This window comes from Bos javanicus, chromosome 11 (assembly GCF_032452875.1).
Source record: "Bos javanicus breed banteng chromosome 11, ARS-OSU_banteng_1.0, whole genome shotgun sequence".
Lineage (NCBI taxonomy): Eukaryota > Metazoa > Chordata > Mammalia > Artiodactyla > Bovidae > Bos > Bos javanicus.
Window position 1 is genome coordinate 102,036,078 of NC_083878.1, and position 23,282 is coordinate 102,059,359.

The 23,282-nt window shown below is 54.0% G+C and overlaps 2 protein-coding genes across 8 annotated transcripts in view; one reads left to right on the forward strand and one right to left on the reverse strand.

The window, feature by feature from the left end:
• Positions 1 to 23,282, forward strand: part of NTNG2 (netrin G2) — a 71,856-nt gene that overhangs the window by 26,850 nt on the left and 21,724 nt on the right. For all 7 annotated transcript variants that reach the window (XM_061433945.1, XM_061433942.1, XM_061433940.1 and 4 more), the window contains one exon: positions 2,423 to 3,066. In XM_061433945.1, the coding sequence (XP_061289929.1) occupies positions 2,423 to 3,066 (644 nt within the window). The remainder of the gene's footprint in view (positions 1 to 2,422; positions 3,067 to 23,282) is intronic.
• LOC133256486 (uncharacterized) lies at positions 12,670 to 21,495 on the reverse strand. Its single transcript, XM_061431316.1, has 5 exons — positions 21,358 to 21,495; positions 19,616 to 19,760; positions 19,147 to 19,525; positions 14,489 to 14,578; positions 12,670 to 13,158 (listed from the first exon to the last, which is right to left on the reverse strand). The coding sequence occupies exons 1-5, from the start codon at positions 21,493 to 21,495 to the stop codon at positions 13,101 to 13,103; spliced, it is 810 nt and encodes a 269-aa protein (XP_061287300.1). The 3' UTR covers positions 12,670 to 13,100.

Below are 23,282 nucleotides of genomic sequence, written 5' to 3' on the forward strand. Positions count from 1 at the left end.
CCTTGGCAGAGCCGGCCATGTCCATCTTCCTGATGACAGACAGGCTGGAGCAGTCTTCAGTGGGGACCCCGGGAGGAGGGGAGGGGAAGGAGGGGAGGTAGGGGGGTGGAGAAGGGGAGCAGTGAGGTGTGGTTGATTGACAGCAGCTGGAGGTGGACAGGAATACTCTCAACATTCACTATGAGATCTATTACTATTAATCTAGTTATCTTCTATTAATAACTAATTAATAGGGTGACAATAATAACTATCCCTTGGGCTTCCCTTGTGGCTCAGCTGGTAAAGAATCCGCCTGTAATGTGGGAGACCTGGGTTCGATCCCTGGGTTGGGAAGATCCCCTGGAGAAGGGAAAGGCCACCCACTCCAGTGTTCTGGCCTGGAGAATTCCATGGACTGTATAGTCCATGAGGTCGCAAAGAGCTGGATATGACTAGCGACTTTCACTTCACACTGGTGAGTGTTTACTGAGGTCCAGGCCCCATACGGACGCTTCACCACACTGGCCCAGATAAACACACTAACAACCCCACAATGAGGGAACTAAGTTCAAAGATGAATCAGACAAGGCGGGCTTCCTGGAGAAGGGACATCGGGGATGATTCTCTAAAACCCCAGAAGAGGGAAAGTGGCTACAGGTATAAAAGTCCTGGACTGACCGGGTGGAGTGGACAGGGCACCCCAGGAGACCAGGACAGAGCTATTTTGGTGGAGCCTGCCTCAGCAAACCCCAGGGCCAGCCTGCCCACCGAGGATCCCGGCGGGGACTGGGATCTGGCCCTCCACTAACGGCTTCAAAGCTGATGGCCTGAGGTCGCCGCAGTGATGCAGGCTCAGCCCCTCAGGAGACGAGGCGCCCACACCCCCGGGAGCCAAATGCCTCATTTTAGAGTGTGAGGCTTTAACTCAGATTCAAGCTGCTTTGTTTCTGAGCAAACCAGGGACCTGAAATATTCATCAAAAGAGGCTGCAATTGGTCTGGGGCGCGTGGAGTTCTTAGTGACAGTTTTTCCTTTTAATGAATAGACTTTACTTTTTAGAACAGTCTGAGGTTTACTGAAATGGAGCAGGCAGTCCAGAGAGCTCCGAAGACCCGTTTCCCCACACAGGTTCCCCATTATTAACAGCTCACGTTGGCGTGGCGCCTTTGTTAACCAGACGTGTTGTGATTAACCCAAGTCCACACCGACAGTAAGGTCCACTCTTGGTGTTGTACATTCTGCGGGTTTGGACAGGTGGATCATTTCTCCACCATGACAGGATTGTACTAGAGGGTTTCGCTGCCCTAAAAATCCCCTGGGCTTCCCCATTCATCTCTCCCACCCCGGGCAACCACTGTGTTAGATTTTCAGGCCTCCGGGTGAGTTCACATGGTGGACCAGACCTGGGAGGGTGGGTCTGAACTACCGAGGAGGGGAGCCCCAGCTGGAGGCAGCTGGGCCTGGAAGTGGGCTGCCAGCTTTCGGAAGTGGGGGGGTGGGGAGGAGAGGAAGCATGCAGGAGCTGTGCCCCGCCTTTCCCAGCCAGTGTCCTCCCTACTGGGCCCACCAGGCATGTGCCAGGGACCCGGAAAGGACCTGCCACCAGATGCACCTCCTTGAGAGGGCCCGGTCAACACCTGGCGTGCCCAGGCTGTGGGTGAAGGGGACAGGGATGCTCTGGGGACAGCTCCTGTGACAGACAGACCCCTGTTCCTCCTCGCAGGGTCTTGGGGCCAGGGCTACCACCTTCCCGAGCCCGGGTGGCTCCGTCTGGGGCACGGAGCTAACACTCCCACACCATGCGCCTCGGAGGTGAGACACTAAACAGGAGAGAGATGAGACACTGTGCCCGGCTCCCGGAGACTCTGACTTCTTCCACTGCCCTCCTGTGGCTACTGATTGTGTTGTTCGAAGGGTCGGGAAGGCGTCTCTGTGTAGGAGGCAATTCAAGAGTTGAGAGTGTGAGCAGGAATTTGGAGGCAGACAGAGGGTGGAAGGGCACGTGGAGGACAGGGAACACCATCTGCAAAGGCTCAGAGGCAGAGACACGGGAGGCTTGGAGGATAGGAGTGCTCAGGTCGGAGGCCAGGAATGGTGGCCCAGGGTATGGAGGGAGGAGGTCAGGGCATTGCAGGAAAGAGAGGGCTTTATCCTCCAGGCCGTGGGGAGCCACAGACAGTCCTGGAGCAGTGACTAGCTCCCGCCTTTCTTGCTTGTCTGTGCTTAGAGTAGGAACAGATGTGTTTTCTGGGAAAGCCCTAGAGCTGTGTGTGTTTTAGGGATTTCGGAAAAGAGAGGCTTCCTGGTGCCCAGACCCTGGAGCACAGGCTCTGAGACCTCTGGGCACCGGGGCAGGGGCCGGGCTGGGCCAGGGCTCCCAGTCTCCACCCACCCAGAGGAGCCAGCGCCCACTCTGGTCTTCCCTCCCAACCCCAACTTGCAGGAGAACCCCTACCTGTGCAGCAACGAGTGTGACGCCTCCAACCCAGACCTGGCCCACCCGCCGCGGCTCATGTTCGACAGGGAGGACGAGGGCCTGGCCACCTACTGGCAGAGCGTCACGTGGAGCCGCTACCCCAGCCCGCTGGAGGCCAACATCACCCTCTCGTGGAACAAGAGCGTGGAGCTGACGGACGACGTGGTTGTCACCTTCGAGTACGGCCGGCCCACCGTCATGGTCCTGGAGAAGTCGCTGGACAACGGGCGGACGTGGCAGCCCTACCAGTTCTACGCGGAGGACTGCATGGAGGCCTTCGGCATGCCCGCGCGGCGGGCGCGCGACCTGTCGGCGTCGGGCGCGCACCGCGTGCTGTGCACCGAGGAGTACTCGCGCTGGGCCGGCTCCAAGAAGGAGAAGCACGTGCGCTTCGAGGTGCGGGACCGCTTCGCCATCTTCGCCGGCCCCGACCTGCGCAACATGGACAACCTGTACACGCGGCTGGAGAGTGCCAAGGGCCTCAAGGAGTTCTTCACCCTCACCGACCTGCGCATGAGGCTGCTGCGGCCGGCGCTGGGCGGCACCTACGTGCAGCGGGAGAACCTCTACAAGTACTTCTACGCCATCTCCAACATCGAGGTCACCGGCAGGTAAGGCCCCGGGGGCGACCTGGTTCCTGGGATATTACCTCATAATCTGGAATGTTACGTGATACCTAGGATGTTACCTGGTTTCTGGGATGTTGTCTGGTTCCTGAGACATTACCTGATTCCCAGGATGTTACCTGCTTCCCGGAACATTATCTTGTTCCTAAGATATTACCTGGTTCCTGGGACATTATCTTATGCCCAAGATGTTACCTGGTTTCTGGGATGTTATCTGACACCTAGGATGTTACCTAGTACCCAGGATATTACCTGTTTCCTAAGACATTACCTGGTACCCAGGATATTACTTGATTCCTGGGATGTTATCTTATGCCCAGGATGTTACCTGGTTTCTGGGGTGTTACCTGTTTCCTGGAATGTTTCCTGGTACCTGGGACATTACTTGGCACCTGGAATGTTTACCTGGTGTTACATCAAAGGGGCTGCGTGTATTTTTCCATAGAGGGAGATGAATGGTGGAAGCTAAATGCCCTCCATATAGCCCATGCTACCTCTGGCCACAGGACTGGGAAGTCTGGAGAGAATGGGCAGAGCTGGGCCCAGCTGGTGGGACTCGGGGTGAAGCCTGGTGCTCGGGAGGTACGGTGTAACTGCCCACCAACTCAGTGAGGGGCACTTCACTGTGTCTGGGGGGACCATGAGATCACCTTCAGGCTCTGTGATTTGCTAGAAGAACTCACTGAACTTGGCAAAGCTGTTATATTCCCAACTGCTGTTTGTTACAATTAAAGGACATAGATAAAAATCGGCAGTGGAGAAGGGGGCACAGGGCAGGATCTGAGAGACAACACTGCAAGCTTCCGGCCATCCTGTCCCAGGGCAGCTGTGCAGACAGTGCTTGATTCTCCCAGCAACAAAGCGTGACAACACATGGGGAGTAACCCAGCTAGGGGAGCTTGCCCGAGCCTGGATTTCCAGGTTTTTATTGGGAATTGATTGCATAGGCATGGCTGACTGGCGATATGATTGATCACAGCCCCTAATTCCTTGACCCACAGGTCATGTTGATACAACATGGCCCAAGGTCCCCACCATAAATCACATCTTTATTGTGAACTATGTGGAGTGGCCCCCAGCTCCGAGTAAACCAAGACACTCTTACTGGGCAGACCATTCCAAGGCTCAAAGTTACCTCCCAGGAGCTAGTCAAGGACCACACTTTTCCTTGGAACATGTAGGGTGTGGACAGCTGTCCATACCTGCTGAGTTATTCCTTTGCTCACAGCTTTGGAGAAGGAGATGTTTTGAGGACCCTTTTGGGGGAAGGCAAAAGACCATCATAGGAGGTACAAGCAGCCTTTGATTCCCAGGAACTGTTTAGATTGCAGTTGATAAAACAGTTCCACACTGAGGTACTTTGTTTGTTCGACAGATCATGTGCTTGTTTGTTCGACGGATCATGTGCTTGTCAGTATGAACAAGGCCTTTATCCCACAGCGGAGATAGAACACCCTGCACTCAAGAGCCAGGCTTTGGGAGGCCCTATGGCTCATAACCAAGGGGTCAGTTGTAAAGGGCAGCGGCGCATAACACAAGAGCTCCCTGAGTGTGGTTCCTGGACCAGCAGTGTCGGCATCACCTGGAAACTTGCTGGAGATGCAGATTCTCAGGTCCCATGCCAGACCTGCTGTATCGTAACCTCCAGGGCAGGGGCCCAGGAATCTGTGTTTGAACAAGCCTTTCTGGAGAATTCTGAAACACACTTATGTTTGAGAACCGTTGGTGTGATGGTTGGGAGTAGCCATGCTTTAGCTGATGGCCTGAATCTGCCATAGACTGGCTGTGAGCCTCTGCAGGAGGACTGCTCTGTACCTCAGTTTCCCCATTTGTAGAACAGGAATGATAACAAGCAGGCTTCTCTCCTTGGGCTGCAATGAGTTAAATGTGTTCACGTTGATGAAACCCTTAGAAATACTTTGCACCTGTGTTTATTACATCGTAAGCCGACTCATTGGAAAAGACCCTGATGCTGGGAAAGACTGAGGGCAAGAGAATCGGGCAACAGAGGATGAGATGGTTGGATGGCATCACCGACTCAGTGGAGATGAGTCTGAGCAAACTCCGGGAAGTAGTGAAGGACAGGGAAGCCTGGTGTCCTGCAGCCCGTGGGGTCACAAAGAGTCAGATACAACTTAGCCACTGCACATCAACAATTTAAACTACGTGTTTACCATGTTACGCATGCTGAGAAAGTACTTATTGAATACAATAAATAGTGGTCAAAATAATGGTGTCAGAGAGCTGGGGCAGGCTGAGGAAAGACCGAGTTGAGACCCAGGGGTGTTGGAGCAGAATTAGGGCCAGGGCACATCATTGGCCAGTTTGGGCGGGGTTGCACCAGAGTCCAGCTGGGACAATGTACCTGGGCATCTCTCCACAGCAGGCTCCACGGACTGCCCTTGTACACAGTTACTGATGAGTGCAAAAAATCGTTTGCTGCATGGTATGTATAGTATAATCTCAGTTTTGTGAAATATATGATATAGCCAAACACATAATTTCTCTGTGACTTTAACATTGGACAGAGGTTGACATTGATGGAAAGAGCTCTGTTCTGGCCCAGGAGTACTGTGGATGTAGGGGAAGGCTGGAAGCCTGTGTGCTAACCCCTCACTGTGGTCATGCCTGCGGAGCAGGGGTGGGCAGGAGCGGTGTGGGGCTTTGGCTTTCAGCTTGTGTTTGCATTTTATTTCACTTTGACTCTCGGTGTGGATTCCAGGTGGGCCAAGGCAAAGGCAGGCGATGCTTTGAGGTGGGGTCAAGTTCAAGGCTGGCAGGTGGCAGTGAGCAGGTGCACATGCAGAGGCCTGTGGTTCGGACACCCGTGATTCCTAACCCGCCCTCGCTTGGGGCGGGCTGTTTTAAACCAGGAATGTTCTGGAAACCGTCTGATATATGGTGGTTGTTGTGGAAGCTGGGGGTCAAAGATCAAGTTCTTGCTCCCGCTTCTTGAATCTATGTCCAGGCTTTGGGCCGTGGTCAGCACAGTGACTTCTGCCGGCCCTGGGAATATGATGGTCTGGTTTGCTTAAGACCCTCCCAACTGCCAGCTCAACAGCTTAGCAGTTTGGGGGTGAGAACCAGATCCCCACCCTTTCTGGGGGATGTGGCCTTTTTTCTGTCCTCCTCGGACTGCTGCAGAGGGTTCCTCACCTTCAGGAATCTGCTCAAGGGCCTGCCTTCCACTTTATCAGGCGGCTCAGGCAGGGTCCTGAGGTCTGGGCTGGTGACAGGATCTGGGCTGGATGCTGACAGCCAGGACCGGCCATACCCCTCCTACCTCAAGGCGGGTGAAGGTCATTTTTCTCTTAGGAAGGACTCTGTGATGCTGAAGTGGGGCAAATCATATGTGGGAAGGGACAAAAGGGGCAGAAAAGAATCTCAGCTTTTCAGCCTCATTCAAATCCAGAGGGCTGCGCTGGTACTGGGTGACCAAGGCCGGGGAGGGGCAGGCGGGCAGCTGAGCTAGGTTCCAGCTCCGACCCCTGCACCCCTGTCTGGGCCTCAGTTTCCCATCTGTAACATGAGGATCGGAGCTGCCTGGAGCCCATGCCACCCTGGCAAGGTGGCAGGGCGGTCCCTGCCCAGCAGCTCCCAGCTCCCGTTGGCACCCAGCCTCTGTGGACAGCGGGGATTAGCCATAGTGGTGGTGAAAGCACGCAATCGATTCACAGATAAAGTAAGTACTCTTCAGGTGGCTGGTTGGCAGGAAAGCGGCAACTTGGCTTATCGATTAATTAGGTCTGGTTAGATGGGTCAGCAAAGGGCCGTGACTTCCTCTGCTGCTGCTTTTCAAATTCCAGGTGGGAAAGCCCAGCTGTGCCAGGGAGCCAGAGAGGCAGGATGGGGTGGCAGAGGTGGCCATGGCCTGCCCAGACGATGCCCCTGGTGTTCCTGAGTAGGCACCTGGGGACCCAGGGCTCTCGGGTGCTGGGATTTCAAACTGAACCTGTTCTGGGATTTGCTCAGAATTTTATCACCCAGAGTCCATGGTGCCTCCCCCTATAGCGTGCTAATGATGTAGCTGAGATTTATTATTTGTGATGGGCTCCTTTCCTGTTGAGCAGTGAGCTAAGGACTCACATGTATCTTAGTTAATCTATAGTCATTTGATTCCCCCATGATTAGTAAATCCCTAAGACCACACAAGCTGGAGCTCTGAGCAAGCCGGACCTGATCTCCACCCCCATAGACCTTTACCCACAGGGATAGCACTCCCCTCCACCTCGTGTTTTTAGATAAGGAGGCCGAGGTCAGCGGGCATAGGTAGATCTCACAGCTAAACTGAATTCCAAACAGTCAAGATCCAACCCAAGAGTGCCCAGGCAAGCTCAAGTCTATCTCTGTGGAATCCAAAGGTCTTTTGGTGCTGTGATTGCTTCTAGCCCTGTCACTCAAGTCAGCTATTTCCAGCTTCAAGGGGGACCTGGATGGGAGGGGGAGGCAGGAGCGGGCCTGCAGAGGCACCTGGCTCTGAGCTGGGGAGAGGGCGGCAGAGGGAGAAGCCTGGGCCCCTGGGGATGAGGAACTGGTACAAATCAGATGGTGGGAGGAAGGGGGAGCACGAACCATGGCCCCCAGGGCAGGGCTGGGAGGAAGCACATAGCACCTGGGGACCGCTGTCCACCACCTGCCTCCCCTCCCTGCAGGACCAGGCCAAACAGCCTTGGAGGTCCTGCCCACTCTGGGTCTGAGATAAAGAGAGTGGGGGAGGGAATCCCGCCTGCTCCCATTCCTGGAGGTCTGGGAGAGAGGCAGGTGTGATCTTCCCCTTCTACACAGGGGGAACCTCAGGTGTGGACGGGGAGGGTGGCTGGCTATATTTAAGTCAGTGCGTCTGGGGCAGCATCCGGATTTGAGCAGGAATGAAGTGGTGCTTGGAGCAGAGACAAAGGCCTGCTCCTCTCTCAACACAGTGGTCAAGGGCAGCCGGCCCTGCAGGCAATCAGCTTCAGACAGGCAGGCACACCCAGCCCCACTGCTGAGAGCTCTGGATCCCGTAAGTTTGGGGGCGACACCCAGAGGCTTTATCATTACAAAGTTACTCCCAGGAGTTGGAGATGTGGACCCCCCCCCAGGTCGAAGCATCATTAGACCAACCAGGGTTTGAATCTCTTCTGCATCACTGATTAGCTGGATCACCTAAACTTGTCTGAGCCTCAGTTTTCCCATCTGCAAAATGGAGATATAGTAAGGACCTCACCAGCTAGGGGTTAGGCTTGAATGAAATGATGTATTTGAAGAGCTTACCCTGGTGTCTCATTCCTCTGGCTAGGTGGCTGGAGAGAGGAGGAGAGACCAGTTGTTGCCAGATACTCTGAAGTTGTGAAAGAAGGCACATCGCAGATATATATATATATATATAGAGAGAGAGAGAGAGAGAGAGAGAGAGGGGGGCGGGGAGGGGGGGTAAAGCATCTGCCTGCAATGCAGGAGACAACAGGAGATGCAGGTTTGATCCCTGGGTTAGGAAGGTTCCCTGGAGGAGGAAATGGCAACCCACTCCAGTATTCTTGCCAGGAAAATCCCATGGACAAAGGAGCTTGGTGGGGTTGCAAAGAGTTGGACATGACTGAACACGCATGCATAGATACAGATATATGAAATCTCTTGCTTTTTGAAATACGGTCGCCTACTTCACAATTCTTTGAAAATCCTGTGCAGGGAAACAAGCCACACCTGCAGCCTGGGCAGCTCCCGAGTGTGTCAGTGTGTCCCCTGTGCTCTGGGACGTCCCTGTCTTCTCACTGTCCTGGCAGCATAGCCGCTGCACTCGTAGTATCCCACAGCCCGGCAGGCCGGGGACCCTGGGATCCGAAATCAGGCAAACTCTGGCTAAACAGCCTCCCCGATCCTGCTGACTCTGGGTCTGGGGCAGAGGCAAAGGGAGGTGTTCACTGCCCTAGTCTCACCCCCAGGCCCTGCCCTGCGTCCGAGGCTTCCACCCAGAAAGCTCCTGAAGGCTCCAGGGAAGCCATCCAGCTGGGCCTTAGTCAACCAGGGACAGAAAAAGAAGAGTGAGTTCCCCGTTCCTGGAGGTGTTCAAGTCAAGCAGGGTGGTGGTGGTGGGAGATGGTGGAACGAGTTTCCTTGCATCAGATGAAGGTCCTGTGCACCTGACCTATACATCACTGATTAAGGGAACAGGAGCTATAGCTACCATTTGAGAATTGGGTGGGTGTTGAAATCCACTAACTTCCCCAGATACCACCGGGGTCTGGCTTCTTACCCGAGGCCCTGGGCTGGCCAGCACCCGCCTGGTTTTCCCCCTCCCTTGGCCCCTTCCCCTTTCTTGCCTTCGTGTCTTCTTCCATAAGCATCCTGTCCCTATTGATCACCCAGTAACTGGAGATGGAAGGAACTTAGGATGAGAATAGAAACCGCAGGAGGGAAGAAGGCTTTGTGCACGTTGGTGGGGGGGCGGGCAAAGAGGGGAGGGAGGGACCAGAGAGAGCAGAAGGCGGTCCACTGACTCTTTGTACATTCTAGTCTCTTCCTCCGCTGACCCACAGGAAACACGAGCAGGAAGGGAAGCATGTAGTTCTACTCTATCTGTGCTGACCCTTGTAGCTCTGTGATCCCCACCGAGGCTGGGAGCGGGGCTTCCTCCTTCCATAATGATAACTGTCGTTGCTGAGCAGTTCTGATGGGCCACGTGGTATTCTGAGTCCTTTATGTGTGTTTCCTCATTGATCCTGCCCCATGAGGGGCATCATCCCCAGCATACAGATGAGGAAACTGAGGCTTGGGAAGCTGAGAAGGAACATTTTCTTTCTTTCTTTCTTTTTGGCTCTGCTGGGTCTTTGTGGCCACATGTGGGCTTTCTCTAGTTGTGGCGAGTGGGGGCTGCTCTCTAGTTTCCGTGTGCAGGCTTCTCATTGCAGTGGCTTCTCTTGTTGCAGAGCACAGGCTCTAAGCCTTCAGTAGTTGCGGCACGTGGGCTCAGCAAGTGTGACTCTGGGGTGCTAGTGCACAAGCTCAATAGTTGTGGCGTATGGGCTAAGTTGCTCTGGGGCATGTGGGATCTTCCTGGACCGGGGATCAAACCTGTGTGTGTCTCCTGCATTGGCAGGCAAATTCTTCACCACTAAGCCACCAGGGAAGCCCCTTGGAGACTGAGAAATAGATGAAGGTACCCTGTTAGGATGACTGTTTTCAGAAGCACAGAAAACAGGAAGTGTTGGTGAGGATGTGGAGAAATTGAAATCCCTGTGTGCTGTCGTAGGAGTGTCAAATGGCACAGCCACTGTGCAAAGCAGTTTTTTTGATTCCTCAAAAAATTAAACAGAATTCCCATATGATCCAGCAATTCCATTCCTGGGTATACCCCCAAAGAATTGAAAGCAGAGACTTGAACAGATATCTGAGCAACCATGTTCCTAGCAGCGTTATTCACATGGGAAAAAGGTGGACACAGCCCAAGTGTCCGTCATTCTATGATGGAATAACAAAAATGTGGTCTATATTAGTATTAAGCCTTGGATTAATATTAAGGAAGAGTATTAAGCCTTGAAAAGGAAGGATATTCTGACACCTGCTGCAACATGGATGAACCTTGTGGACTTTATTCCAAGTGAAATAAACCAGACACAGAAGGACAAATACTTTCTGAGTCCATATGTAAAGCACCAGGAAAAAGCAAATTCTTAGAGACGGAAAGTGGAATGAGGTTACAGGGTAGGGGAGAGGGGAATGGAGTTATTATTTAGAGGGTACAGAGTTTCTCTTTGACATGTTGTAAGCATTCCAGAGAAGTATTTTTTAAGGTAATTCCTTTGCTTTGTTTGTTAATTTTATTTTATTTTTGGCTATGCCATGTGGCTTGCAAGATCTTAATTCCCCAAGCAGGGATTGAACCTGGGCCACTGCGGTGAAAACTCGGAGTCTTAACCACTGGACCAGCAGGGAATTCTCTGGAAAAGGATATTGATGGTAGTTGCACAATAATGTGAATGTACTTAATGTCACTGAGCTATACACTTTAAAACGGTAAGTCTTAGATTATGTATAAGGACTCGCCTGGTGGCTCAGTGGTAAAGAATCTGCCTGCCAATGCAGAAGATGCAAGAGATGTGGGTTTTATCCCTGGGTCGGGAAGATCCCCTGGAGGAGGAAATGGCAACCCACTCCAGTATTCTTGCCTGGGAAATCCCATGGCCAGAGGAGCCTGGCAGGCTATGCTCCATGGGGTCACAAAGAGTTAGACACGACTCAGCAACTAACACATGACATGTTATATGTATTTTAACACACATGTACAAGAAGAAGAAGTAGGTGGATGAGTTCCATGTCAGACTGTCCAGGCGCGACTCCTGGCTCAGGGGTGACCCAAGGCAAGTTTCTCAGCCTGTCTGTGGCTCCTTTTCCACCGCCATAAAGTGGAGATAATACCATGGGGTTTAAATAAGATAAACTACGAAGAGGATCAGAGCCATGGCTGGCAGGAACAGGCAGTAAGTGCTTGGGTCACCACTGCGTCGGTAAACACCAGGATTGCACACTCCAGAGGTCCTTTCAGGGGCCTGTGAACTTTCAGGAGGGTGGGCTTTAAGGCTCCCGGTCTCCCAGAAGTACATACTAAGTGCTGTGTGGGTGTGCAGTCGGCCCAGCGGAGGGCCCTAGTTTTTATTCCAATTCCAAGGGGGTCCATGATCCCAGCACGTTTGGAGAGTCAGTTTCGTGTTTTACTTTCTATTTTTTCAACCCAGCATGTATGTTCCCAGCTCATTAGGGGCAGAGATTTGGTGAGATGCAGTTAACACCCTGTAACCAAATCTGCCCAGCCTCCTGAACTATTGCCTCTCACCAAAGACAAGACATGCGCAATACTGCCGAGAAATGGGGTACAGGCAGAGCCGTGCGGAGGATTGCGGGGGTGGGCTCCACTGCCAAGTCCAGGAGGCGGACCCAGGGGGCATTTGGTGCCTTTGGGCTGCCCATCTACCCGGTATGGCCCCACCTCTCGTGGGAGGGGCAGGAAGGGGGTCCTGGGTTTGCCTGGGGTCTCAGAAGATGTGGGGAGCCCTGCAGGTGAGTTAGGAATGGAGTCACTAACAGTAAAGCCTTCCAACAGCCCTGGGGGGAACCAGCACCACCCCCCTTTCTCCTGCTGAGTGAGGAGGATTTCCTTCTGAGAGTTTCAGCACCGTTGTAGCACTTCACTCAACAAATATTTTTCAAAAATAAGCCAGACCAGCATTGGTCCTTTTTAAACTTTCTTTACTTATTTTTGGTTGCTCTGGGTCTTTGTTGCTGCAAGCGAGCTTTCTCTAGTTGCAGAGAGCGGGGGCTAGTCTTTGATGCCCCGAAGGCTTCTCACTGGGATGGCTCCGCTGGTTGCGAAGCACGGGCTCTAGGTACCCAGGCTTCAGTAGTCATAGCACGTGGGCTCAGCAGTTGTGGCGTACGGGCTTAGCTGTCCTGAGACATGTGGGATCTTCCTGGACCGGGGATCAAACCCATGTCCCCTGCATCAGCAGTAGGATTCCTATCCACTGAACCACCAGGGAAGTCCCCAACAAATGTTTCTAGTGGGCACTTGTATTAGTTTCCTAGGGCTGCCATCCCCAAGTACCACATGTCAGGTGCACTTAAAACAATAGAAATGTATTGTCATGGAGTTCTCGAAACTTGAAGTCTGAAATCAAGGTGTCGGCAGGGCCATGCTCTCCATGAAACCTGTTGGGGAGAGTCTGGCCCCTAACTGCGACAGGGAGCCAGCATCTTTGGTGTTCCCTGCCTGTAGATGGACCACTCCATCCTTTCTGTCTTCGTGTGGCGCCTTCTCTCTGCTCTTCTGTCTCCAGAGTGTTCTCCATGTGTCTTCTCTTCTTAGAAGGACAGCAGTCAGATTGGACTAAGGGCTCATCCTATTCCAGTATCGCCTTATCTTAGTTTATATCTTGATCACATCTGCAAAGACCCTATTTCCACATCAGGTCAGAGTCACAAACACCAGAGGTTAGCACTTCAATCTGTCTTTCTGGGGGACACAATTCAGTCCATAGCAATATGTATTATGTGTCCAACACAGCCAGGCGCTTCATATCCAACAGCCCCACAGGGTTTACAGTCCTGTAGAGAACCAGAAATGAACAAGCGAAACCACCATGGGTGGCTCAGGTTGCTGGGAAGGTAGCAAACAGGGAAGAACAGGAAAGGTGGCTGGGAGGGCTGACCTGACGCCAGGGCTCAGGTGGTGGGGGATGCCCCCTATGGAGGCAAGCAGGGCAATTTTGGTCAACGGTCCCCTAAGACATCCACCTGTCAAAGGGAATTACAGTCGCTTCCAGTTTGGGGCAACTATGAAAAGAGCTGCCTTGAACATTCGTGTGAAGGATTGGGAGTGAGCACAAGCTTTCATTTCTCTTGAGTGAATCCCTGGGTGTGGGATGGCGGGTTCATATGATAAGTATGTGTTTAACTTTCTAAGAAACTGTGGATCAGTTTTCCTGAGTGGCTGTCCCCAAAAAGGAAGACAGAGTTCTGTTTGCACCTGTTGCTGTGAGATGCCCTTGAGATCGGAGCCTCTGGACAGCCAAGTCTGAAGGGCAGGCAGCACTGGGCACCAGGAGTCCTGGGCTTTGCGATGACAGCCGACACCACCAGAGTGTGTGAGGCTCCAAGACAGAGGAGGAAGATGAGGGCTGACTGGGGATGGAGCCTGGGAAGCCAGACAGTGAGGGCAGGACACGGAGAATGAGGAGCCATGGGGGGAGAAAATCTGGAAGGACAGTGCCCCAAAGCCCAGCAGGAGGCGTGGGTAAAGGGGGCAGGGGCATCAGTGTCCAGTGTCACTATGGGGTCCAGACAGAGGACAGGAAGGTGGGTCTGTAGACTTAGCAATAGGGATATCAAAGGTGGTCTTGAAGGGGCAGGTTTGGGGGAATCGGGAATGAAGGCCAGGTTGACTGGATTCCAGGGTGAATGCAGAACATTTTTAATGAGTAAGGAGTAGGAAATAAAAAAGGCACTGCTGATAAGGCTTTCAAGAAATTTGATCCTGAGAGGGAGCAGGGAAACAGGACATGAGCTGATGGGGAGTCTGGGGGAAGGAGAAGATTCTTCCTGAAGAGAAGGAGGGACCACAGCACCCTGGGGTGCTGACAAGGCAGAGAGGGGCAGCAGGGGAATGTGCTGGAGAAATCAGTCAGGGGGGGTGGAGGGCCTGGGAGGATGGAGGGGGCTCTGCCACAGTGTGGAAGGAGAAGCCAACAGGGGCAGGCTGACAGTCAGTAGTTAAGCCAGCAACCTCCCCCCCGCAGGGGAATGTGCTGGAGAAATCAGTCAGGTGGGGTGGAGGGCCTGGGAGGATGGAGGGGGCTCTGCCACAGTGTGGAAGGAGAAGCAAACAGGGGCAGGCTGACAGTCAATAGTTAAGCCAGCAACCTCCCCCCCTTCTTACATTTCTAAGGATCCCGTATCCTCATGGCAACCAAGAGCAGTCATCCTCCCGGCTCTGAGGTCTCTCTGAAATGAGTCAGTGGCGGCCCACCTGGGTGTCAAAGAGAAGCCTGCATTTGAATTCAGACTCTTTCATTTGCTAGTTTATGACCCAGGTCAAGTCTCTTCAATTTCCCTGGGCCTCAGTTTCCCCGTCTGTGAAATGGGACCCTGTCGTTTTGAGAACCGTTTGAGAATCGCAGGTCTTCAGCTCAAGACCCAACGACATGCAGCAGGTGCTCAGGAGATGGGTGCCCCTGTCACTCATAAGGAGTCAGTACGTGGTCAGGGGAACCAAAGCCCCTTTCTACGGATACCTCGCTCACGTGAAGGACCTGCTGCAGCCGAGATGAATCCCTGGATCTGTGCTCCTGGCCGGCTCTCTGCCCCACCTGCTTCATGAGTCATTGGGTGTGCAGCAAAGAGAAACTTATTTTCATGTTAGAGGTAGTGACCTTGGAAGAGTGTTAGTGCCAACAGCATCTCAGGGAGTGTGGAGGACCAGGCAGGTTCCTGTGCCCCGCCCCCAGCCTGGTGATCCGCAGGATCTATGTAGCTGTAACCGGGGCTAATGAGGCGTGGGCCGGACATACAGGGCCGGGCAGGGGAAATCCAGCTGGGGAAGAGGCAGGTCAATTCCAGGCTAATTGCGAGGTCCTGTTCCGCTGCTGCCCTGGCTTGGCTGCCTCCCTGCCCCTTAGCAGAGGGAGCATGGGCAGGGGGAAGGGGGTGGGCATTTTGAAGGCTCGCCGGCACACCGCCCACATCAAGCACACTTCACACTCACTGGTGCTCCCTTGTATGTAGCCCTCCAGGCCGCACGCGTGCAGCCCCACCTACACACGGGAAGCTGCTTCCACAAGCATCAGTCACAAACGCATCCCACGCCCCACCGCCGCCGTGCACCCCGGCTCACAGAAGCCGACCCGGAGGACGGAGCTGCGGCTTTCTCAGCAGCCCAGGGTCATCAAGGAGCCTCGGCCGGCCTGCTCCGGCCTTGGGGAGTCCGGGGGGCCTCTCCCCGCGTTTGCAGTTGCCTCCTTCCGCTCTGAGGAAATGCCTGCCTCTGGATTCCCCCCTTTTTTTTTTCATTGAAGTATAGTCGATTTACAACATTGGGCTGGTTTCTAGTGTACAGCAGCGCGGTTCAGTTAGACGTCTGTATACACGTTTTAAGCGTCTTCTTTCTCATTACGGTTTCTCGTGGGCTATTTAGAGTTTCTCCCAGGATACTGAATGTGGTCCCCTGTGCTGCACGGTAGGTGCTTGTTGTTTATCCAGTCTATATATAAAAGCTTGCATCTGCTCATCCCGAACTCCTACTCCATCTTCCCCTAAGCCCCTCCCCTTCGGCAACAAGTCTGTTCTCTCGCCTGTGAGCCTGGTTTGGTTTCGTAGGCAGGTTCATTTGTGTCGTATCCGAGACTCCACGTACAAGTGGTTTCGTCTGGCATCTGCCTTTCCCTTTCTGGCGTGGTGCGGTCATCTCTAGGCCCATTCGTGCCACGCGCGGCGTAACTTCGCTCCTCTTCTCTCTGAGCAGTGCTCCGTCGTGAACGTCCACCGCATCTCCTTGGTCCATTCCTCTGTCGACGGACGTTTAGGTTGTCCCCGTGTCTCGGCTGCTGTAAACACTGCGTGGATCTTCTTGACTTACAGTTTCATCTGGGTATACGCCCAGGAGTGGGATTGCTGGCTCATATGGTAGCTCTATTTTTCGTTTTTTAAGGACCCTTCATACTGTTTTCCATAGTGACTACACCAACTTACATTCCCCCCAACAGTGCAGGAGGGTTCCCTTTTCTCCACACCCTCTCCAGCATTTGTTACTTAGAGACTTTTTGACAATGGCCATTCTGACCAGTGTAACCACCTCTGGATTCCTACCCAGCCCAATCCCTGGTCCGTCAGCCTGAGCATGTCCTACGTGGACCCATCACCACCCCTGCCCCCCAGAGAGGGACACACACTCCATCAGGATCTTGCTTGGGGAGATGACTGGCCCGCCCCCTTCCACGCAGAGGTTTTCTCCAAACCCAAGCCCAGTCACGCCACTTCCCGGAACAGCGCCCTTCAGGGGTTCCCTGTTGACCTTAGTAACTCCGTCCGCATGGGCCACAGACCCTTCCTCCCACCTCCCTGGGTGTGCTGGGCTCTGTGTTCTGGCAGGTCAGCCCCCTGCCCACAGCAGGGGCCTCTGACTTGCCTCTGAGCTGTTCCTTCTTCCTGGGACACAGCCTGCACACCCGCACCCCTGCTGCATGGCAAACTTCCCATTCCTCAGGGTTTGGCTCGGAGAGCACCTCTCTGGGGCCCCCAGAGGCTGGGATCCGGGTGGCCCTCCTCTCTGCCCGCTTCTCGGGCTTTCTAGAAGAGCAGCAGTCCTACTGTGCTATCCCAGCTGCGTCCCCTTCCCCACCCCGAGCTCCGAGCTCTGTGAGAACAGGATCTGGGTCTGTGTTCCTCACCTGTAAGACTGTAAGGCCAGCACCGAGAACCCGGGAGCTGGGCTGTGTATTTGGGGAATTCACTGATGAACGAGTGAACTTATTTACACAAACAGATGGGCCTTACCATCAGTAATCCTTTCAGAGAGGGGCACATTTGGAATCTGGGAGCCAGGAGGTGGCGCGACAGAACCAATGGGCTTGTGGACACCCACCCCGTCCCTCCAGCCCCCCTGCTTCCACCAGCGCACCCAGCGCACCTCGTGTTTCTCCCACCCACCCCAGCACCCACCCCCCAACCAGGTCTGGCCCTTCCCTCCAGGGTGCTGGGCTCTCCCACAGGCGAAGAGATGACATTGCTTTAGTCCACCAGCCTGGTCACACGCACACCGTGTCTCCCCCAAGCCACACACCCGAGTCCCCCCAGCACCCTTCTATCCGCTTGCTGCTGGCCGAGGAGCTGCCTCTGGCCTTATAATGGGTAATAGGATTTATCAGTGGACTGGAGGAGGTGATGTCCGTTAAAGCACTTAATACAAGAGGACTTCGCACAGAAGCCCAAATCAGATTTGGCCAATGAACTCGATTGCGGGCCCGACTGCGTTCCAGGAGACCCAGCAGCCGGCATTTATCCACATCGCCCTGAGAGCGCCGGGTCACGCCGGGCAGCTGAGGTCTCGCACACCTGCACCCTGCGGCTCGGCGCTCAGTCTCCCCTCTTCTTGGGGTCTCAGGCCCTGACTCGCACTTTTTTGACCCAGATGGCTCAAGTTCTCCGGCATCTAGGAGCCCTCTTCCCGATAATACCCTAGTCCTGCCCCCACTCCACAAATTCTCTATGAGCCCAGTATCCCTTACAGGGATCCCCAACTATCCTCATCACTCGTCACCTCTTGTACTTTATATTTTGGCCGTCACACTGTTTGGCTTGTGGGATCTTAGTTCCCAGACCGGGAATTGAACCCAGGCCCTCAAGAGTGAGAGCATGGAGTCGTAGCCACTGGACTGTCAGGGAATTTCGTAGTTTATTTTTATTTCTTGGCCACACTGTGCAGTATGTGGGGTCTTAGTTCTCCCACTAGGGATCTGACTCTCGCCCCCTGCATTGGAAGTGTGGAGGCTTAACCACTGGACCGCAGGGAAGCTCCCCCTCATCCCCTCTTGATCCGTCCTCTCCAGGCATTTCTCCTGACCACTGCTTGCTTCCTTGACGCATGCGTCTCTCCCTGCTGGTGTGTACCAGCCAAGAACACAGTCTCTCTCTTAACCCCCTAAAGGTCTGACACCCCCAGGCCACAGCGATCCATCACAAGGGGACTCGGCCCCTGGGGCGAGTCAATGAGAATAGTCATGCACAAAGGGGACACTTCAAAGAATGGCCATTAGCCAGCAATGACCCCGAGATCCAGCCATTGGCCTTGGCCACCAGCTTCCTGGGGGGCACGGCCCCTGGACCACATCTCTCGCGCGCTCCCAGCCCCCTCCCATGGCCTCCCATTCCTCCTTGGGGTCCAGGCCCCCAACCCCAGATGCACGAGCCCTTCCACGAGGGGCGTGCCCTTCTCGGGGTCAGCCTTCTCCCCCACGTGTCCACCCTCACCTGCTAACATCTCCAGGCCAGCGGAGGCGTGGGGTTTGCTCCCCTGTACACCCAACAGCCCACTGCAATCTTTCTTCCCAGACAAAAGAACAGTCTTTCCCCGGAGATAAATGCTCTCTCTGGCAAGAGAGACGGGAAGACACTGCTGCTGGCTTTAAATAGAAGTTTGTTTCTAGCAACTCTAGCCTTCAAGGTGTCAGAAATACGCCCATCCTTCCCCAGAAGGCTGCATATGTAATGACGTTTGGACAAGGGGGAAAAGAAGTGGGGGAGGTGCCAGGCAGAGGGGAGCGGTTACCAAGAACCCCCGGGGTCCTGGGCTCTCCTGTGCGCCCCCGACCTGGGCATACCCGTGAGTGCAGGGTTGATGGTTGAGGGGGGCCAGCCCCGCCCCGTCCTCCCCTCCCACTTCCAAGCACCCAGGTCTCTTGTTCACCCAAACTCACTGCTTCCCCCTCTTTCCCCCAGAAACCGATGACATCACTCATTCTGGTCTTTCCGGCAGCCAGGAGTTGACCTACATTCCTCCGCCCTCCTGTCTGGGAGGCTCTCCAAACCCCCGGCTTCTCTCACCCTGAGAAGGGGAGGGCCCAGCTCACGATTTTCGTGGCGCCCCGGTGCCAAGCCCGTGTCCAGATGGCGCTCCCGCCAGCAGCTCCCGGGCACTGCCTGCCCCTCCCTGCGGGGCAGGGCGCGCTGGTGCCTGGCCCGGGCTGGCGCCCCTGCCGTCCTGACAAGAGCTTCGTGCTTTGAGCGGCTGTCAGGCCCCCAGCCAGGCCTGGCGGGTGGACGGGATGGGGTGAAGTCCGTGTGTCAGTCTCCTCCTGACAAGAGCAGGGCCCGTTTCCCTGCGAACTTGGGTTGTGTGTGATGGCCTGCTCCAGGAGGTGAGGCTCAACCCCGCCTCCGGTCCCTCCTGGCCCTCCCCTGGGGCTCGTTAGGGACTCATCAACTGGAGAACAAGAAAGGACTTAGCGATTTAGGTGGGGAGGCAGCTGTGCCCCCCTCTCTGGAGGGTGGGCGGGCAGGCAGCCGGACCAGCTTGCGGTGGGTGGGTGGGCAGGGATATCCCAGGCCAGGCCTTGAAAGGGATCGGGGGTCGGGCGGAAGCCGTGGTTCACCGTGAGGGTGAGCAGGGGTGGCAGGTGGGGCTGCCAGATGAATGCAGGCTGCGGGCCAAACCCGAACTTGAGAGAAGCCCCAAGTGTTAACAGTGCGCTTAGTGCGAGCGCGTCCCAGTTATTTCATGGGACACGCGGGCGGAGCCTGTTTTATTGCTTTTGCTTTATTGAACTTCGAAGATACTGTGCTTTTCACAAATTGAAGGTTCGTGGCAGCTCTGCACCAAGCAAGTCAGTCGGTGCTGGTTTTCTGACACCGTTTTCAGGGCTTCCCTGGTAGCTCAGTTGGTAAAGAATCCGCCTGCAATGCAGGAGACCCTGGTTCGATTCCTGGGGTCAGGAAGATCCCCTGGAGAAGGGCTAGGCTACCCACTCCAGCATACTTGGGCTTTGCTTGTGGTTCATCTGGTAAAGCATCTGCCTGCAATGCGGGAGACCTGGGTTTGATCCCTGGGTTGGAGAGATTCCCTGGAGAAGGGAAAGGCTACCCACTCCAATATTCTGTCCTGGAGAAGTCCATGGGGTCGCAAAGAGTAGGACACAACTGAGTGACTTTCACTTCCTTGCTCACCTCAGGTCTCTGAGTCACGATTTGGTAATTCTTGCACTATTTCAAACTTTTATTATTATTACATTTGTTCTGGTGATCATTGATCTGTGATCTTACTACTATGACTCACCAAAGGCTCAGATGAGGGCTAGCATTTTTCAAAATGTAGCATTTCTTTAATTAAAACCTGTACATATTTGTAGATATAATGCTGTTGCACACTTAACAGACTACAGTATAGTGTAACGATTAACTCTCTTTTGGCCACTCAGGGTCTTCGTTGCTGTGCACGGGCTTTATCTGGTTGTGGTGAGTGGGCACTACTCTTTGTTGCGATGTGGGGTCTTCTCTTGTTGCAGAGCAGTTCCTTCAGAAAGCTATTCTCTAAGCCCCCAGTCTTCAAGTGGTTGCTGCTCTCAGGCTTAGCTGCCCCTCGGCTTGTGGGATCTTCTCAGACCTCTGAGCAAACCTATGTCCCCCACATTGGCAGGTGGACTCCCAACCACTGGACCACCAGGGAAGTCCCTGCACATCACGCTTATATTCTTTGAGAAACCAGAAATGTCATGTGACTCCCTTTATTGCTGTATTTGCTTCATTGGTCTGGAACTGAACCCATGGTATCTCTGAGACATGCTTACACTTGAAAATTATTTCCTGTTTACCTGAAATTCAAGTTTAACCAGGGATTCTATATTTTTATTTGCTAAATCTGGCAACCGTAGTGACAGGAGGCCCTTTAGGGAAGCGACTCTAAGACACTGAGCGTGTTCCCCTGGTGGGGGCCCCCAGGGACCCAGAGAAAAAGTCAACTGATGGGGGCATTTGTGCTGGCTGCCAAGAGGGGCTCTAGGGTAGGGTGTTGGCAGGGCAGCTCGGATGAGGGGAGCTGTCCCATGGGGCTGGGCGCCTGTCAGATAAGGACAGACTTTGTTCCTAGGAGTCCGCAGATTCCCACCGATACCACCTGTGGGTCATTACAAGGGCAGCGCGGCTGGCGTGTATGGAAGGCTGGCTAAGTGCCGACCCTGTGCTGAGCACTGCCCCCATGCCAGCCCGTCCTCGTCCTCTCACTGTGCGGCCCTATGGGAGCTGTCAGGTCCCCAGTTTTACCAGGAGACTAAGACCCCGAGGCTGGCCGCCCGCCCCCACGCCGCTCCGGCCGAGGCACCGCCTGGCCTTCCGTGCCCGGTGTTGCGCAGAGAGCTTCTGTGCAGCATCTGCCGCTCCCGTCCTTTCTTCCTCCGTCATTCAGCCCCTCTTGATTAGAGCCCACTGTGTGCTGGATAACAACAGTATGTTGGGCACCCATGAACAACCGAATGTTAGAAAAGTTGAAAAGCTAAGATGTAACTCAGCCTGTCCGTTTGCAACTGGAAGGTCTGAGGCCGGGAGAAGTGACTTGCTCAAGGTCGCCTGGGCAAAACCTGAGCAGGGAATCGGCCTGGCGCTCTGGCTGCTGACTCAGCACCTCTGCCCCTCCCCTACTCCTGCCGCGGTCCACAGGTCAAAGCCCTGGCATTCTGTGATGGGACGGCAGCAGATCCTGAATGGGTGGAGGGGGCACTGCTGGCCAGGGGCAGGTCCCGTGGGCTGGCCGGCCTTGCACTGTCCCTTCTGTTCATTATTAAATAATGCTTCCTGATGGGTGAGCCGAGAGTTGCTGTGTAGCGGGGTCAGGTGGCACAGGCGATGGTTTTCTGGTGAGACTGATGGTTCTCAAAGGTCAAATTCAGAAAGCAGTTCCTTGGGAAAATTGATCGCATGGATGCAGGAGAAACGTCTGGGCCAGAGGTGCAGCCGGGAGTCTGGACCACCTGCCTCGCTCTAGGTGCAGGCAGCGGCTGGTGTTGGGACAGAAGGCAGGAAAGGGAGTTTCTTTCTCCCGCGTTTCCTTGGCCAAGGCTGGGCCTCAGAATTGGTGATGGGCTTGGGAGGATCAGCCCAGCGGCCCTCCCCCCGGCCTTCATCATCCAGGTGGAATCAAGGTAAGGGGGGTGCTGAGAGACACAGGGGGTAGAGTGGTGATGAAGCCCGAGTACCGCACCCAACAGTTCTGGGTTCAGATCCAGCCTCTTCCACCCAGAGGCCTGGGGTGACTTGTGGCTCTTGACCTACCACAGTCTTACTTCCTCACCTGTAGAATGGGAAGAAGGATGCCTTCCAGATTTTCACAGAGATTCAGTTAAGAATGCAAGAATTTTCTCCCACTGTGTGTTTTTCCACTTTTTTCACTTTCCTCATGGCTTCCCCCTGAAACACAAAAGTGTGTAATTTTGATGAAGTCCAGTGTCTCTATTTTTTCTTCTGTGGCTTGTACGTTCGGTGTCATGTGTAAGAAACCATCGTTTAATCCAACGTTGCAAAGATTTACCCGTTTCTTTTTCAGAGTTGTCTAATTTTAGCTCTTGCATATAGGTCTCTGATCAATTTTGAGCTAAGTTTTGTTGATGGCATGAGGTTGAGTTCTAGTACCAGTCTTTAGCATAAGGATATGTCAAATGATTTGTTTACTTACTGATTTTTTTTAATGAATACACTTTTAAATTTTGGCCTCGCTTAGACAATAATATTTCTGAGATTCCCAGGTTTGGTGAATTTGTCCCTTAAAAAATTACTGTGTAATCAAAGTGAAAGTTGCTCAGTCGTGTCCAACTCTTTGTGACCCCATTGACTATACAGACCATGGAGTTCTCCAGGCCAAAACACTGGAGTGGGTAGCCTTTTCCTTCTCCAGGGGATCTTACCAACCCAGGGATCGAACCCAGGTCTCCCACATTGCAGGTGGATTCTTTACCAACTGAGGCACAAAGTAAGCCCCAGAATAACAGAATGGGCAGCCTATCTGTTCTCCAGGGGATCTTCCCGACCCAGGAATTGAACCAGGGTCTCCTGCATTGCAGGTGGATCTTTACCAACTGAACTATCAGTGGAGAATCCCAAAGAAGTCTGCTGCTGCTGCTGCTGCTAAGTCACTTCAGTTGTGTCTGACTCTGTGCAACCCCGTAGACGGCAGCCCACCAGGCTCCCCCATCCCT

Coding starts and splice junctions, on each gene's coding strand:
- LOC133256486 (XM_061431316.1), bottom strand. CDS start 21,495: ATGACGGAGGAAGAAAGGACGGGAGCGGCAGATGCTGCACAGAAGCTC. Junction 19,526..19,615: donor TGCCCACCCACCCACCGCAA/GCTGGTCCGGCT, acceptor CTTGTTCTCCAG/TTGATGAGTCCCTAACGAGC. Junction 14,579..19,146: donor TGGGCCCTCCCCTTCTCAGG/GTGAGAGAAGCC, acceptor TTTGACACCCAG/GTGGGCCGCCACTGACTCAT.